Source organism: Polyodon spathula, chromosome 12 (assembly GCF_017654505.1).
Source record: "Polyodon spathula isolate WHYD16114869_AA chromosome 12, ASM1765450v1, whole genome shotgun sequence".
Taxonomy (NCBI): Eukaryota; Metazoa; Chordata; class Actinopteri; order Acipenseriformes; family Polyodontidae; genus Polyodon; species Polyodon spathula.
This window is the reverse complement of record NC_054545.1, coordinates 12,187,240-12,203,202: the sequence shown is the minus strand read 5'-3', so window position 1 is coordinate 12,203,202 and position 15,963 is coordinate 12,187,240. Positions and strand designations below refer to the sequence as shown.

The window sequence follows — 15,963 nt, the reverse complement described above, 5'->3', positions numbered from 1 at the left end:
AGCCCTTGTGTGTTCCCTAGAAGCACATGCAAACACTGCTTGCTATCAGCAGCACAGCTTCCTCCTTGAGTGATACTGTTAAACATCACATGACATCCCTGCATGTGATGAGCCTGCTTGCCTCTGGTTTTCAATCAATAAAACAAGCCAGTCAATATAACGTAATTCTGGAATTTAAAGCACTACAGTAATAAATAAGAGTGGGGATGAATAGATGTGGTAATGGGGATACATGCCACCTTGTGATTACATTTCATACGGATTATCAGAATCCAAGTCAGTTGTGATCTTTTAAAATACTTTACGGTACAAGGAGACAATCACAAATGATCGATAAACCCTAAAAGGTATGCAGTAGCTCTAAAACACATGTGCATTACTGTTGGAATCATCTGTTATAAAGACAAGTGGACATGCTAATAACCTGTCCCTAATCCACTGCTGAAACATTCAGTGACAAGGAGAAGGAACCAAATCAAACCTATTTAAACTCTGATTTATTGCAACTACTCAAGGCCAAACAATGCATTTACTGTGTTTTATACTAAATGCTTACCACAGAAATGATGAACCTTGACTTGCATCGTTATTTTTAGTTTTAATTGTTGTTCCCTTAAACATGATATTTAAAGCATTAGCAGTTTTCTAGTTTCAATGTGTTTCTTCATTTATTCATTCATCTTGTAACAAACCACTATCAATAGCTGGTAAAAGTTCATGTGTTGTTAAAGAAAATTTTTGACGAACTGCAGAATAAAATTCGAATTTTTAAGATATAGCTTCTGTTTGTTGTTGTTGGGGTTACCAGGAAGTTCTGAATTTAACTTTTTCAGTTTACAAGGAAATTTTTTTCATTTTTTTTTTTTTTTTTTTTTTTTTTTTTTTTACAAAATACATTCCTACAGTTTAATACAAACAGCTATATAGATTTGATTTAAAGTATAAAAACTTCATTGTCAAAATTTTTAAAAATGGTCCACGGCAACAATACATTCAATGGTAAGGCTGTAATTCTCCACAACTTTGGATTCCCATCATTTTAAACAAAGCGAAAGTCAACAGCTCCTATTGTAAAGCTGCAGGCTTACCATGCCACTAAATGCAAATACATATGATATATATATATATATAATATATATATATATATATTATATTATATAGAGAGAGTATTAGAAGTTTACATATTGGACTATATATATAACCTTATGAGAATACGCTGATATTAATATATAGTTGCTATATAATGATATATATATAAATTATTGGACCAAAGTTTGCGCCACCTGACAAAGTTTGCCCTTCCACATCTGGTCTTTGTTCCTGTTCTAAATTGTAATGGAACCGATTAAACCTCCATCCAGACCCCAAAGTACTTCATAACATAATTTTACCTATTAAACCTGGAGTGGAATGGCCTTCCAGGATTGTGATTGGACACCCCTGATCTCTATTAATATTATGAATTAGTCATTTAGCAGATGCTTTTATCCAAACCGACTTGGAGACTAGGGTGTGAACAATGCATCAACAGCTGCAGCTGCCTAGTCACTTACAATAGGACCTCAGTTTGCATCTTATCCAAAAGACAGAACGTATACTTGCAGATATACATTTATACAAAAATGGTAGTACAAAAAGATAAATACAGAACTAACCAAAAATATTAAAAAGGCTATGGATATGAACGGCTTTGAGGTCTAATAGTTCACGCTCACAAAGTAATTAGGCTTTAAATTTTACTTAAAAATGAATATCCTCCTTCAGAGATTTTAAAATGTCCACAAAAGGAGAACCAAGATGAAACTGTGTAAATGTTTATAAGACCTACCTGGACAAAATATAATATCCATTGTAAATAAATGTAAACATCAGCTGAAAGATATGCCTTTCACCCCACTGTGAACCAAATATAAAGCTATTTGCCAATCACCAAGCAACACAACTTCAGCAATCCATTAAGTCAACTATGGTAGTCAGTAAACTCCACCTTCTGGCCGGCTTCATAAAAGACATGCAACAAGATTATTTGAATCTGAAGACGTTCTGAAGATCAATTTGGTTGTCGACTTCTCCAGAACTTTTCTTTCACACCAACCAGAGGCCAAAAACAGCCATTCCTTTCACGGAATGTCCTCAAATCAAGCTCTCAGTTTTGAGTGGTGGTTTGATGTTTTTCCACTCCTCAGGGCTCACAGGCTTGTATACAAAATAATACTCTTTCCTGGGCTCGCTGTGGTGGAACATGGCCTTGACTGCGAGAGGCAGCTCCTGTGGACCCAGTTGTTGGTATATCCCATCCACCAGCACACAGAGCCCATACCTCTCAGGCTCCGGGACCTCGAATTTCTCGGCACACTGTCGACACAGGTCCTGAGCCGTGGTGTCTGGCCGTGTCCCCAGAGTCTTCGTGTTGGATCCTGCTTCATTGAATGAGACGTTGATAAAATCCTGCAAGAGAAATAGGTTCAGAGATGAAGGAAAGCACATGCAGTATCTATAAAATATTCAGAAAATACCCAGAGCATTGCACTTGCTTGTTACATTTACAAGTGCTAGTACAAAAAAAAAATGGTGCAGTAGCTCCCCCTTGTGGCACAGACCTGCACTGACGACCTGGAGACTCTGGCCTTGTTCAGAGTTCTGCGGCGCTCCCAGCGGTGAATGGAATCCTGGACCTCCAGGCTGAGCTGCCGAGTGACTGCCAGCTTGTCATAATTCTTAATGTGCTCCAGGGCACCGTAGGTGGTGGTTAAATAGTAAGAGCCTGGCAACAAGAGGATGCAAAACAACATCAACACTGCAGGCCTTAACATGGTCCTTGTATTGTATAAATGCACTATTCTCCCACTGGGCTTCAGTGCCATTTAGACAAATAGAGAAATTGATAGACAGAGATACATGCCAGTAGGCACAGTCAAATTAACTGAAAACACATGTAGTATTATGCATAGTTTTTCCACAGTCTAGTAATCTGGAGCTACTTTTACAGTTACACCTTGACAGGAGCATTCATTTGATTTGCTTGTGTAATTCACGTTATACTGAATTAAAGTTATTTTGTTTAAATAAATAATTCATTCAAATAACATTGTCAGTGACTTAAAGGTTGATGTCTTGAGCATTTTACTAATATTTAATTTGCTATCTGTTTAATATCCAATAACGTCTCTTCCCTTGGATTCTGCATTGCTGTGTCTAATTATTATTCGCTATGCTTACCAACACCAGAACAATGTCGCTTTTGAAATGGCTAATTGTGGGGAAGTACATCAGTGGTGATTCACTGTGTCCTGATTCAGGCAATTCCCCTGGTCAGGCCTACCTTCTCCGAGCTGCAGCGTGGGGTCCATTAGCTCCATCATATACTCCACATCCAGCAGCAGAGCGGGCAGGTTACTGCGGACCAGGACGTACATCAGCACTGGCAGGAAATCATCAGCACCATGCGGCTTCCCTGCAACAGCAAGGTGTGATTAACACAGGGGACCAGTCCTTGACAGTGTCTAAAAACATATTCCCTGTCTACACTAAAATAGTGAAATGAATGGCCAAGCAGAGTCCCTTTCCAGTTATTAATTATAGGAAAAAACTAAGCCCTTTACACACTGAAGAAGTTAACAGAAAATAATTAATACCAGTGTTGAACAGCAGGGGGAGCGGTCATACCTAGTTTCCCTTATTTTCTGTTGAATTCCATTCCATTTTTTTCTGTATACTGCCTGTGCTTTCAGCGTCCTTGACTCCTGAATTTTTAATGGCACATATTACTCATTGTATTGCCACATGTTTTCCACAGCTTGTTTCTCTCCCCCACACACCCACACAGTCTTTTTATATAGCAAATCTTTCTTCTCTTAAATACTAAAGCAACATGCAAGTGTTTAGTAGTCTCTCAATGGCAGCAGTGGAAGACAGGCACCGAATTGCAACCACTTCCCATGTAGCCCACAGGAGGACATTGTGACATATTTGTCTATACAGATATAGACCAACTATATCGGTCTGTAAAATGTTGGCAGGCCAAACTTCTTGTGAAAACTGCAAGAACTTCCTAGTTTAGATTATAAACCTGCCTACAATTTGCACGTGAACTGAACTATGACAGCAAATGCAACAGCATCCTCAAATTTCACATTTCCTTACAAATAATGTATTTAGATTAAAACATACTACTAAATCAAATTAGTAATAGGTCTATAAGACAAACGTTTCGTCTTCGTCCCATTGCACAGAAACTGTGAACCTGCAGTATGATTGAAGACACAAATCCCCTGATGCCTCGACAGTGATCTTAACAGACAGTCCAGTGTAGGGGTATCCAATCACGGATGGCTAGTCCACTCAAGCGTTAACAGGTAAAACCAAACAATTAACTTTAGTGTCCAGATGGGGGGTTTATTTGGTTCAATTAAACTATTCAGAACAGGGTTGGAACAAAGAACAGGCCTAAGAGAGCCAACTTTGGCCATCCTTGGTTTAATGTCTCTCCTCTAGAAAAAATATAATCATGTAGTATACCAGCTAGAATCCAAAACATCTGCACACTGAGGCAAAACAGCAACTGCATCATCCAAACGAGCATGGCTGGTATCTTGTATGTAAAAACATCACAGAGTGTGTTAAACTTGAGTGAGTAAAGTAGGCTAACATGCAGTTTGTGTCCACAAATCATTGTATCTGGTTGCTATTGATTTCCTTTTTCATTTAAAATTTTTATTGGAAAAAGGCCATATGAGCTATAATTGGCTCGTCTACAATGGCGTCCAGCAGCACATTATAATCACAAAAAAAACATTTAAAACTATGCACAACATCATATCCATACAGAGGGCTTCTTCAGATCGTGAAACAACACATTTTTTAACTGACAAAGGGAAGTCTCTGATCTAAGTCCCATCAGCAATGCATTCCAATCTGAAACTGCAGCACAAGCAAAATATTTCCTTCCAGTAGCACTTTTTACCAACGGTACTTTGAAATATTTGGTACCACAAGCATTTCAGAAGCTGTAATCACAGGTAGATTAGTGAAATAAACAGGCAGTTTGCTAAGCACCCCTTTAAAAAGAATCTGATTCCAGTCAAAGTTCCTTCTATTAACTGGTGACAACAAGTTTAACCTGGAATATAAGGTGCAGTGATATTCCAAAGGAGTACACTGAAGAACAAATCTACAAATCCTGTTGAACATTGTATTAATTTTCTTCAGCGACTCCTTACTAGCAGTCATGTAAATCACATCACTGTAGTCCACAATGGGAAACAAAACTTTGCGTTGCTAATTTAACCCTTGATGTAAAATGTAAGCAATGATGCTGGCCATACAACAATCCGAGTTTTCACCCAATTTTACTACATATTTCTCTTGTGTTGTATCAATATTGACACCTAAGTATTTAAAAGTATCAACTCTCTCCAAAGGAGTATTATTACAAGTAACAATAATAACATTAGAATTAGTGTTTTGTATCATTTTCTCTGAACCAAACGTGACACTTGTCTTCCCCCCCCCCCCCATTTAAAATCAAACCATTTTTAACAAACCCTTGAAGTTAAAAAACCCCAATCATTCTGTAGTGTCTTGGTTAAATCATGGATATTGTCAGAGCTGTAGTCAACCACAGTGTCATTTGCATACATACAGTGCCTAAAGAAAGTCTACACCCCCTTTGTTCACATTTTGTTGTGTCAGTGCCTCAGAGTTTCATGCATTTAAATGAGGATTTTTTTCCACTTCTCTACACACCATACTCCACATTGTTAAGGGGAAAAAATATTTTATTGAGAAAAAAGTTATATATTAAATACACAACTGAAAAGATCATAATTGGATAAGTCTCCATCCCCCCGAGTTAATACTAGGTGGAAGCACCTTTGGCAGCAATACAGCTGTGAGTCTGTTGGGATAGGTCTCTACCAACTTTGCACACCTAGATTTGGCAATATTTGACCATTCTTCTTTACAAAACTGTTCAAGCTCTGTCAAATTCCTTGGGGAGCGTTGACAGACAGCAATCTTCAAGTCATGCCACAAATTTTCGATTGGATTTAGGTTGGGGCTCTGACTGGGCCACTCAAGGACATTTACCTTTTTGTTCCTTAGCCACTCCAGTGTAGCTTTGGCTGTGTGCTTTGGGTAATTTTCATGCTGAAAACTGAACTTCCGTTCCAGTTTCAGTTTTCTTGCAGAGGGCAGCAGGTTTTCCTCAAGGACTTCTCTGTACTTTGCTCCATTCATTTTCCCTTCTATCCTGACAAGTGCCCCAGTCCCTGCCGATGAGAAACATCCCCATAACATGAAGTTGCCACCACCATGCTTCACAGTAGGGATGGTGTTCTTTGGTTAATGCGCTGTGTTGGGTTTGCGCCAAACATAACACTTTGCATTTAGGCCAAAAAGTTCCATTTTAGTTTCGTCAGACGACAAAACTTTTTGCCACATGGCTACAGAATCTTCTGAGTGTTTTTCTGCATCCTTCAAAACGGGATTCAAGGGTGGCTTTCTTGAGTAATGGCTTCCTTCTTGCCATCCTACCATACAGACCAGATTTGTGGAATGCTTCGGATATTGTTGTCACATGCACACTTTGACCAGTCTTGTCCATAAAAGCCTGTAGCTCTTGCAAAGTTGCCATTGGCCTCTTGGTAGCCTCTCTGATCAGTCTCCTTCTTGATCGGTCATCCAGTTTGGAGGAACGACCTGATTTAGGCAGGGTCTTAGTGGTGCCATACACATTCCACTTCTTAATAGTCTTGACCGTTCTCCAAGGGATAGTCAAGGCCTTTGATATTTTTTATACCCATCCCTTGATCTGTGCCTGTCCCGTAGTTCTTTTGAAAGTGCCTTGGTGCTCATGGTTGGGTCTTTGCTTTGAAATGTACTACCCAGCAGAGGGAACCTACAGGAACTGCTGAATTTATCCTGAAATCATGTGAATCACTACAACTTAACACGGTGGAGGCCATTTTGAAGGCGATTGGTTACACCTGAGCTAATTTAGGATTGCGCTTACAAGGGGATGGACACTTAATCCAACCAAGTTAGTTTTTACTTAATTAATTTTCTACAAATTTCTAGAATATTATTTTCACTTGGAAGTTGTGGGGTAGGATGTGTAGATAAATTTGAAAAAAAAATTTTAAAACTATTTTAATCCATTTTAATTCCAGGCTATAAGGCAACAAAAGGTGAAACTCTTGAAAGTGGGTGTAGACTTTCTATAGGCACTGTATGTACAGAACTTTTTCTGCAGATTGTAGGTATTCCAAAGATTTACAAAGTCCTGCCACTCAATGCTCATCTTACACAGAAGAAAGCAGAAATTGCAGATGACTCAGAAAAACTGAAAACGGGACGTAAGGAAAAAACTATAACAAAGAAACTGGTACCAGTTCAAAAAGTCTACAGATATGAGCTTATTGAGTCTTAGGTGATAAGAATAAGGTCACAGTACAATTTTAGAAATAATAATAGTAATAATAATAATAATAATAATAATAATAATAATAGCTTTGAAAATGTTGACTTGGCTCTTATTTTAAAATGTAGGTAAATCACTAAATGATTCCTATGATGGCCAATCAAAAAGATGAACAGAAGAGAGGGTGTCTGGTTCACTCTGTTCCCTGTCAGACAGCAGTCTTACCTGGGCATCCTATGGACATGGATTCGTAGATAATCTTGCATGTCTTCAGTAGGGTAGCTATCTTCTTCTCTGGGGAGTAGGCCTGGTGCATGGATGTAAACTTCTGCTGGATCTTCTCCATGACGGGGGTCTCCGGCACACTGGTGGTCACCCCCAGGTCTGTAGTGGTGGTGTTGAGAACGACTTGCTGGTTCTCCTTGAGACTCTTCAGAGATGAATTATTCGTATGGATTTCCTTCAAGCCTGTGTAAATGGACTCCTTTAGAGGTTTCAGGACGCTTTTGCACAACGCAGCCTCAATGACAGCTTCTGCACAGAGTAAATCACAAAAAAAAGATCTGTTATTAGATACTGTCATTTCTGGTTTGAAAAATGAAACATTTTATAGTACAGCCAAACTCTGGAGCGCTTTTTCATTGACAGTAAAACGTGCCGGATAATTGTTTCTTCTTCAACTTTTAATTCGTAAATAGATTTTTCTACCCCACCTCTTTATGACTGCTTAAATCCCTGTGTCTATAACATATATCAAAATGTTCTCAAAATGTGTGCTATTAGAGTGTCTAGCTCTGTTCAGAAACAATAATGCCCCTCCCAATGACATTCACCCTCCGCCACAGAATTGGAGCTATCAGTAGCATGAAAACATATGGCCTGCATCCACCGTATACATACACTGTATGGGATTTTACACACAGACAAAAGTATTCTGAAGCACATTTTTCTGAGATCTGGTATCTGGTATCAAACTAGATAGAAACAACTTGCTTAAGAAGGAAATGTGTCTTGTCTGTACTTCAAAACAGGGCTCCAAGTGTAGAGAGGGCAGGATTTTATGTAAGTTCTTGTTGGACCTGAACACAAATATCCAGTATCCTATTTCAGAACTGCTTTGCAGTGTTAATGTTTCTTAATATTGTCTAGTGAAGCCAGCTCTGTTTAGAAAACCCTGGTTATATAGAACAGCTGTACAGGTACATAAACAACACCTTTTCTGATCAGTTTGACTACTACAGCAAATAAAATACCGGAATGAAACTGGATTGTTGTCAAATTCAAACAATCCACACAGAAACACATAGATCCACACACACATTTGCACTCCTATATTTGTGGGGACTTCTCATTGGCTTTCACTATAATTTTTTTTTTTTTAAAGGCATATTTAGTTCTTAAAAGGTGTTTTACAAAGTGGGGACGTCCCCACGTCATCGTTTTTTCAGGAGTTACTATCTTTGTGGGGACATTTTCTCAAATTTTGTCCCCACATTGATATTAATAACTGCCTGTCCACACACCCACACACATGCAGCTGGTTGTTGCATGTTCTCTTGGGTGGAATGACTGCATTTGGTCATTTGAATATGAAGGTGCACAAAGCATAACTGTTGTACTTAATAGTAAGATAACTAAGGTTTTAAAAGCCATAGTCTGCAGTAGCTTTTTTTTTTTTTTTTTTTTTTTTTTTTTTTTTTTTTTTTTTTAACTAAACCCTTCATTGCGGTTTAGTAAATTGACCTAAAAAAAAAGGTATAATTAACAGAGATGTGTCTAATGTACAGGAAATTAGGACCACGGTCATTTCAAAAGGGGAGAAAAAAGGCTTGTGTCCCTTTGGTGAATTTAAACTGAAAACTAAAACTGTCCAGCGTTGCTGGCCCACGCAAGGAAGCAAACATGATCGCAGGAAACCCCAGTTTGAAAACCACTGCAAAAGGATGAACTGTAAAGTGAACCTCGATTAATAGTATAACTAAGCTGTAGTCTAATGCTGTGGTGTTTCTGTTTGTATTGTTAAGTATACAGTGGGTTAAGCATTCACAGTGCAGGAAGTCTATCTGAATTCCTATCTGTGGTAAATGGCTCATTGTAACAGTCCTCACAGTAGGGGAAGTAAAAGTGACATCAACACATCTAGTACACCAACGCTAGAGTATGTTGATATTTTTGGACACAACTGTCACCATTCACTAAAGAGATCAACATGTTAGTTATCAGAGCTCTAAGTCATACACTTACTGTATACTGCACTACAACATTACAGGTGCCAGTGGACTACTGGAATGTCTTGTGTTATTTTTTCATTTGAATGATCTATTTAGGGACACCAAGATATTTAGTAAACAAGGGTTCTGAATGGGGTTTCCTAGCAAAAATGCTCCTGTAGTCACACCAGTTCAGTTGTTAAAACTGTGACACCACACTCATTAAACAAGAAGTGCACACTTTTTTGGGGCATTTGTATTTCTTTTTTTAATTGTAAACTGCAGAATGTGGTTCCATGTAAACGAGAACAATGCAGTGAGGCTCTTTACTTGTTTAACATCCGAGTTCAAGTGATCTCTTTCATTATCTATCACTGTTTCTGGTTAGAACATAAAATGCGCAAGTAGCCGCCTAGTAAAAAGACACTTGTGGTGAGCATCTGTAATTCCTGTCCTCTTTGAAACCAGTTGCCAGAGTTTCAGAAAGGACATAAATTACAGTTGCATACCCTTCGTGATCTTTTCCGATAACCCATGACTTCAGAATTTCAGCTTTTAGAAGTGGCTGAAAAATCAAAATGTTGCTGAAATAGGTACTAAGTCTGGTCCATAATGAGCTAAGCAGACACAATGACAGAAAACCTGCATACTAGATGGGTAGGAAATTCAATATTATGAATCTGTAGCTGGTGTAAAGTATACCTTTACTGCAGTATTTAGATCTGTATGCGGTTTAAAAATCAGTAAAAGAAATCCCTAAAATCCATATTGCTGCTTTTCAGAACTGCAGAAAATTGAAAAGATCTTGCGTTACCTAATCTGTCGTCGGAATAACCAGCAGTCTCCTCCAGTCCCTGCAGCTCTGTGCTCTGTATTAAATAGCACTTCAGCTGCGTCATCATCTGCCGGATCTCCTGCAACATCTCAGTACTGGAGGAATGTTTCTTCATACTTTCCAGGGTGAAGGCTTTGTAATCCTGCACCAGGTTCCCAAAGTAGGAGTCCTTATCCTGTGCCAGCTCTATGATCTTCTTCTGGATCTTGCGGTCAGCAGACAGGAAGATGGTGAACATGTTGGGAAGGCTGACCATGGAGAGGCGTTGCTTGGCCTTGTCCAGCATGATGGTGGGTTGTCTCTTCACAGGATACGCAGGTCTGTGCTCAAAATCGTCTTCCGTGCTGCTTGTGGAATAAGAGTCATGGTCCAAAGAAGGTGGATTTCCTTCTGGTGAGTAGAGGGAGGTGTCTGAAACCTTGACTTCGACCAAATTCAAGGACCTCCGCGTCAGAGCAGGGGTGCTTGAGCTTTTAGGAGAGACGTTTAGTTTGTTTTGTGATGGCTCTTTCGTTGCTGTTGAGTTTGAAGTCTCTGAATTCAGTCCCTTTGCACTGGCCATCATTTGTTTCTTCCTCCTTGGCGGGGGAATTGGGGCTGTTTTTTTAGATGTCTGCTGGACTGCCTGAATGTTTTGAGGAACACTTTCAGGTTGTGCAACAGCAGGCTGCTCCTTAACTGGGCTTGACTTAGACAGTTCCTCTCCTTTGGGAGAAGGGATGTTTTCCACAGTCTCTTGCAGGGCTTCAATACTGATCAAAGTAGCAACAGGTACTTGATCACCTTGATTCTCCACTAACAGGGTAATTTCCTCTTTGACAGCAGCCTCTTCAGAGAACTTTTCAGACAATCGCCTTCTTGGAGGAACTGGAGGTATCCGAAAATTATTTTGGGGCTTGATTTCTACCACGCTGCTTTCCATCTTCGCAGCCATTTGTGTCACGCTGTTGCTTCCTTCTTCATTCTGCCCAATTTTCACCTCTTCCCTTTGTGGGCTAGGAACTGTAGAAGTTGGGTCCTTAGCTTCCCTTATGCTAGGAAACAGCTCTCCTGCTGTCCGAGTTCTGGGCGGTATGGGAGGAGGTCTCTTGTATCTGGGCTGCATTGAATTTGGAGTAGTCAGGCTTCTTGTAATAGGTGCAGTTGAAGGCAGGCTGTTGCAATACTCTTCGATAAAAATAGGATTTACATACCACAGCCTGTCATTTCCTATGGACAGCTCAATCTCACATGAGCATTGACTTGCATCATTAGAGAAATGCTGGCCAGCTTGAAGGCTACTGTTGCTGCTGTTGAGGGTACAGCCCTTGATAACATCAACTCTTCGGTTGAGGGAAGAACCCCAGAAATCTGTTGTGGGTACAGAACAACAAAAATGGCTGTTATTTGCAGATATTAAAGACGACTTGCTTCCTAGTTACTAGAAAAACCTGTCACAATGGTGAAGTTTGTGAAGTAAAAATATGAATTATTTAAGAATGCATGCTTGTGTTATTTTTATTTGCAGTGAACAAAAGAACATACTGCCCTGAAAAAAAGTACTGGGGCGGTTGATTCTGAAATATCTAGGTATTCCTGATGAGATAATGTCTACTTTTCAGCTGCGTGCAGGAGAAATCCTTCTCACAAATGCAGTTCTATCCAACTGCAATGGTGACTGCTGAATAGTATTGTACACCTATTTTAAATAGGCGAGGCCACCAGGAGAAAAAGTAACAGGGCAGAAGCTGGGCCAACCATGTAAACTACAAGTGAGCTTCTTAACCATTATGCAAAAGAGCCAGGATCATTTACAGATGTGGTTATAGAATGTATAATCTCATCTCACCAACAGAGATTACAATCCGTAACGCCAGTGCATCATTGCCCATACGCACATAAACAAACATTTCAGTCATAGTTGAACCACATTGCACCCTACTGCCCCGTTCAGTTTCCAACCAAGATAACTCCCCTCATGGGGGAAAAAAAAAAGCTGCTTGGAGGTAAAACTTGAGTCATGTTTAGCAGGCAAAACTGACATATCCTGACTGATTGAACATCATGCCACTCAAGACTTAAAAGCAGAACTTAGTAAACTCCTTACCATGGAAAAATAATTCCACATCATTCCAGTTGTTTTCACATAGACCTAGCAATACTGCTACCAGTGGAAAGAATTACAATGCCAAGAATGCTGCTTACTGTCACTTGGAAACAGTTTATGTGGCTAAAACTTAGACTGTAGTGCAAGATAATATTTTGCAAGCGAATGAAGTGACCACACTGCATGGTGCACACTATTGCATAAATTATTCTGCACAACACAGCTTTTCCACTTTGTTGATGTGCTAGTAAGTCTACAATGCCTGCACTAATAGCAGTTACGAAATAGATGTTTCCAAGAAACTTTTACTATTGTCTCAATCCAGAAAGCTGATTTTGTATCGCCCTCTACTGGTTGTGTGGGATATCTGCAATTCTATCTATTAACAGAAAATAGCATTTTCAATATAGTGTTAAATTGTTCTGTGTTTTGAGAATATTTATTATAACAATAGACTTCAGTTTAAAAGTAATATAACAGCTGAACATCTGATTTAGCAAAATGCTGGATTATCAATTATACACAAAAATAGATCACAAACATATACGTATGCATGTGACTAAACAGGTGGCAATATAGTTTTATTTGTGGTATTTATTTAAAATGTCACAATCCATGTTTTTCTGCTTTTCCTACCTCCTATAAGCACAGTCACCACTACCACTGCCCCCTTGTGTTGAAATCTGTTTGCATTATTTGTTTGTCAACATTAATTTAATACAATTTAGATAAAAAAAAACAAAAAAAAACCCCTGCTGCTTCCGGTGTAACCTGACAGACCATGTAACCTACACAGGAAGTGACTACCAGGAAACAGTTAGCTATTTACACATTCTATAGGAGCGGTATTTGCAACATTTGCATTCAAAAAAAACAAAACGTCATGCAGTGGTAAAACAATAAACAAACAAGTTTAAATCCAATCCAAACTTTCTGCAGACATCTCTTTTAGAGACAGCTATTTCTAGTTAATTTCAGATCTTGGATGACAGTATACTTGCAGGCTCTGGACTGACTAAGCGTATCCGCCATATTTCACGGATGAGTGTCATATTCCTGAAGCAGAGCTCAACTGAAAGGTAGTGCTGTCATAGACACACTCTCCATGAATACCAATGGAACAGGTATCATTTAAAACAGAGCTGGTTCCCCCAGAGATATTCCAACATATAAAAGACTGGCGTGTATTTGCTGAACTCTGCAGGGAAGTCGTGCTGTCTTGGGGGGGGGGGGGGGGGGGGGGGGGATATATTATTTCCGGTGGAATATTAACTATTTAGTCTAGCATTTAAAGAAAACAGCAAAATAATAATAATAATTAAAAAAAAATGTACATTTCACAGTACAAATCAATACAACCCATCAAGCCAAAACTGTCACACACGTCAGAGATATTCACTAAATATGCTCACTAAATATCTTGGTATCCCTGAAAAGACTGTACTGCCCAAAATCATTTACTATCTGTATCCTATACTGTTGAAGTTATTTTGACCATCAGGATCTTTTGTGGCAAAATCTGGTTTCATCTGAGCACCTCAAAGCTTCTCTTCAAAACCACATTCCAAAGGTCTATGCTGGTTCCTTACCACTGTAGTATCATTTACAGGTCCAGCTAAACCAAATCAGAAAGTGGACCTCATTGCCACTATCTGTAAAACAGCAAAGAACCATTATCGGACCTTTTATAGTAAAACCTTAAAAACTGTACCTGATCCAAGGCTTGATACAGTCTCAAGATGTTCATACTTCGTTGCCTCTTTTATTACCTGGGGTATGCTTAGAGTAAACGGCAGCACATCTCTGCAAGAAAATGAAAAGCGGGAGTTCAATTTTCAGATGTCTTCTCCAAACGTCGATCTTTGATTCCTAGCTTCCGATAGATTTTTTTGGATTGCATTTGGCTATAATCCATGATAGTAATAGTGATGGAAATGCACAGTAGGGGTCAGCGGTGGTGAGATCATAAGTGAGACAAATTAGTTGGCAAGATGACACATTTAAAAGGCTGTTGGACAGCCAGCAGTTATCCCAAGATAACTGACCGCCAAGGAAATTAAATGATCCACCAAGAATTGTACAGGATTTTACATCTACAATTTTGTGAGTTTATGAAACAAATATGGTGGTTAACTTGGGGCTTCTGCTTTGAAAGAAGTAGGGTTTAACATGTAAAATGCTAAATTAAAGAACAATTAAATTTAAGAACAATGCTGCAGATTAAAAACAAAACAAAAACACCACTTTGTGTTCGGCCACGTGGCCCAATTGCAGCTAGACTATTTGTAAATTGTGGTTTCTATAATCAATTGTATTCAGCTCCCAAGTTATTACAACATATTTACCTTCAAGTGCTCTTACATTGCTTGACACATGTCCAGTGGAGTGATACATACAGCAAATACCAAACATGTTTTTAAAAATAAATAATAAAAAATCTTGCTTGTTTTTATTATCTTAAACACACACACATGGGATAAGCTGTATATTGTGAGAAGTAGTACTCTGTACCTGCTGACACAGTAGAAGGCAACCAATTTAAAAATGTCATCGAACACAAGGACAGAACCTTCCAGATAGAGCACTGTATGGGGAGAGAAAGGTTAAACATTGAGTGATTCAGGATAACAAATGACAGGACATTTCAAGGGATAACATGTGAATTTCAGAAGAGTAATGGGGTTATTTGTTTTACTATTAAAAAGGAACAAGCAGACTACAGGTACAAACACAACGGGTGCCATTACAGCTCTAAACACCTTGGTCACTTCTTGACTAGTGTTGTTGTTAAAGCTTAAAACCACTGCAATCATTCAAGGGGTTTTGCTGACAACATAAACCACAAGAGCAAAGCCTGAGTTATGGTTTATTAATGAAAACAAGATTCAATTTGTTAACAGATAGTAACAAAACACACATTTGTCGCTTTAACGACATTTGTTTCTGGTTGTATGAATGTGATACAGCCATCTGAAATGGCTTTGTATCAGGTGGATTGCATCAGATAGTTTGGATAAAACAATGTAATATTAAGATTAGCTATGCTGTTTAATTATTTAGCTATATATTATAAAAGCTGCCAGGGAGGCTCCAGAGTGACGCATCCGGTAAAGGCACTCCGCCCGGAGTGCAGGATGCGCCCTATAGCTTGGAGATCGCTGGTTCGAATCCAAGTTGTGCCACTGATTGACCATGGACTGGAGTTCCCAGGGAGCGGTGCACAATTGGCCAAGCACAGCCCGGGCAGGGTAGGGGTTAGGCCGGCTGGGGAGTCCTTGGCTCATCGCACACCAGCGACCCCTATGGCTGGCTGGGCGCTATATTTACAGTATAATTGTAAATCTCGAAAAACTATTCACTTCTAAATCTTTTGTAGTCATCTTTGTATTACTTTAGTATAAATACATGTTAA

The 15,963-nt window shown here is 39.1% G+C and overlaps 1 protein-coding gene across 1 annotated transcript in view; it reads right to left on the bottom strand.

The window, feature by feature from the left end:
- Nucleotides 1-1,493: 1,493 nt before the first annotated feature.
- LOC121324241 (ras and Rab interactor 3-like) overlaps nt 1,494-15,963 on the bottom strand; it is a 30,885-nt gene continuing 16,415 nt past the window's right edge. Inside the window, exons 4-10 of the mRNA XM_041265911.1 lie at nt 15,063-15,135; nt 14,263-14,354; nt 10,445-11,815; nt 7,646-7,954; nt 3,323-3,454; nt 2,601-2,764; nt 1,494-2,448 (exon numbers count right to left, since the gene is read on the bottom strand). Of these exons, the coding sequence (XP_041121845.1) occupies nt 2,134-2,448; nt 2,601-2,764; nt 3,323-3,454; nt 7,646-7,954; nt 10,445-11,815; nt 14,263-14,354; nt 15,063-15,135 (2,456 nt within the window). The 3' untranslated portion in view covers nt 1,494-2,133. The remainder of the gene's footprint in view (nt 2,449-2,600; nt 2,765-3,322; nt 3,455-7,645; nt 7,955-10,444; nt 11,816-14,262; nt 14,355-15,062; nt 15,136-15,963) is intronic.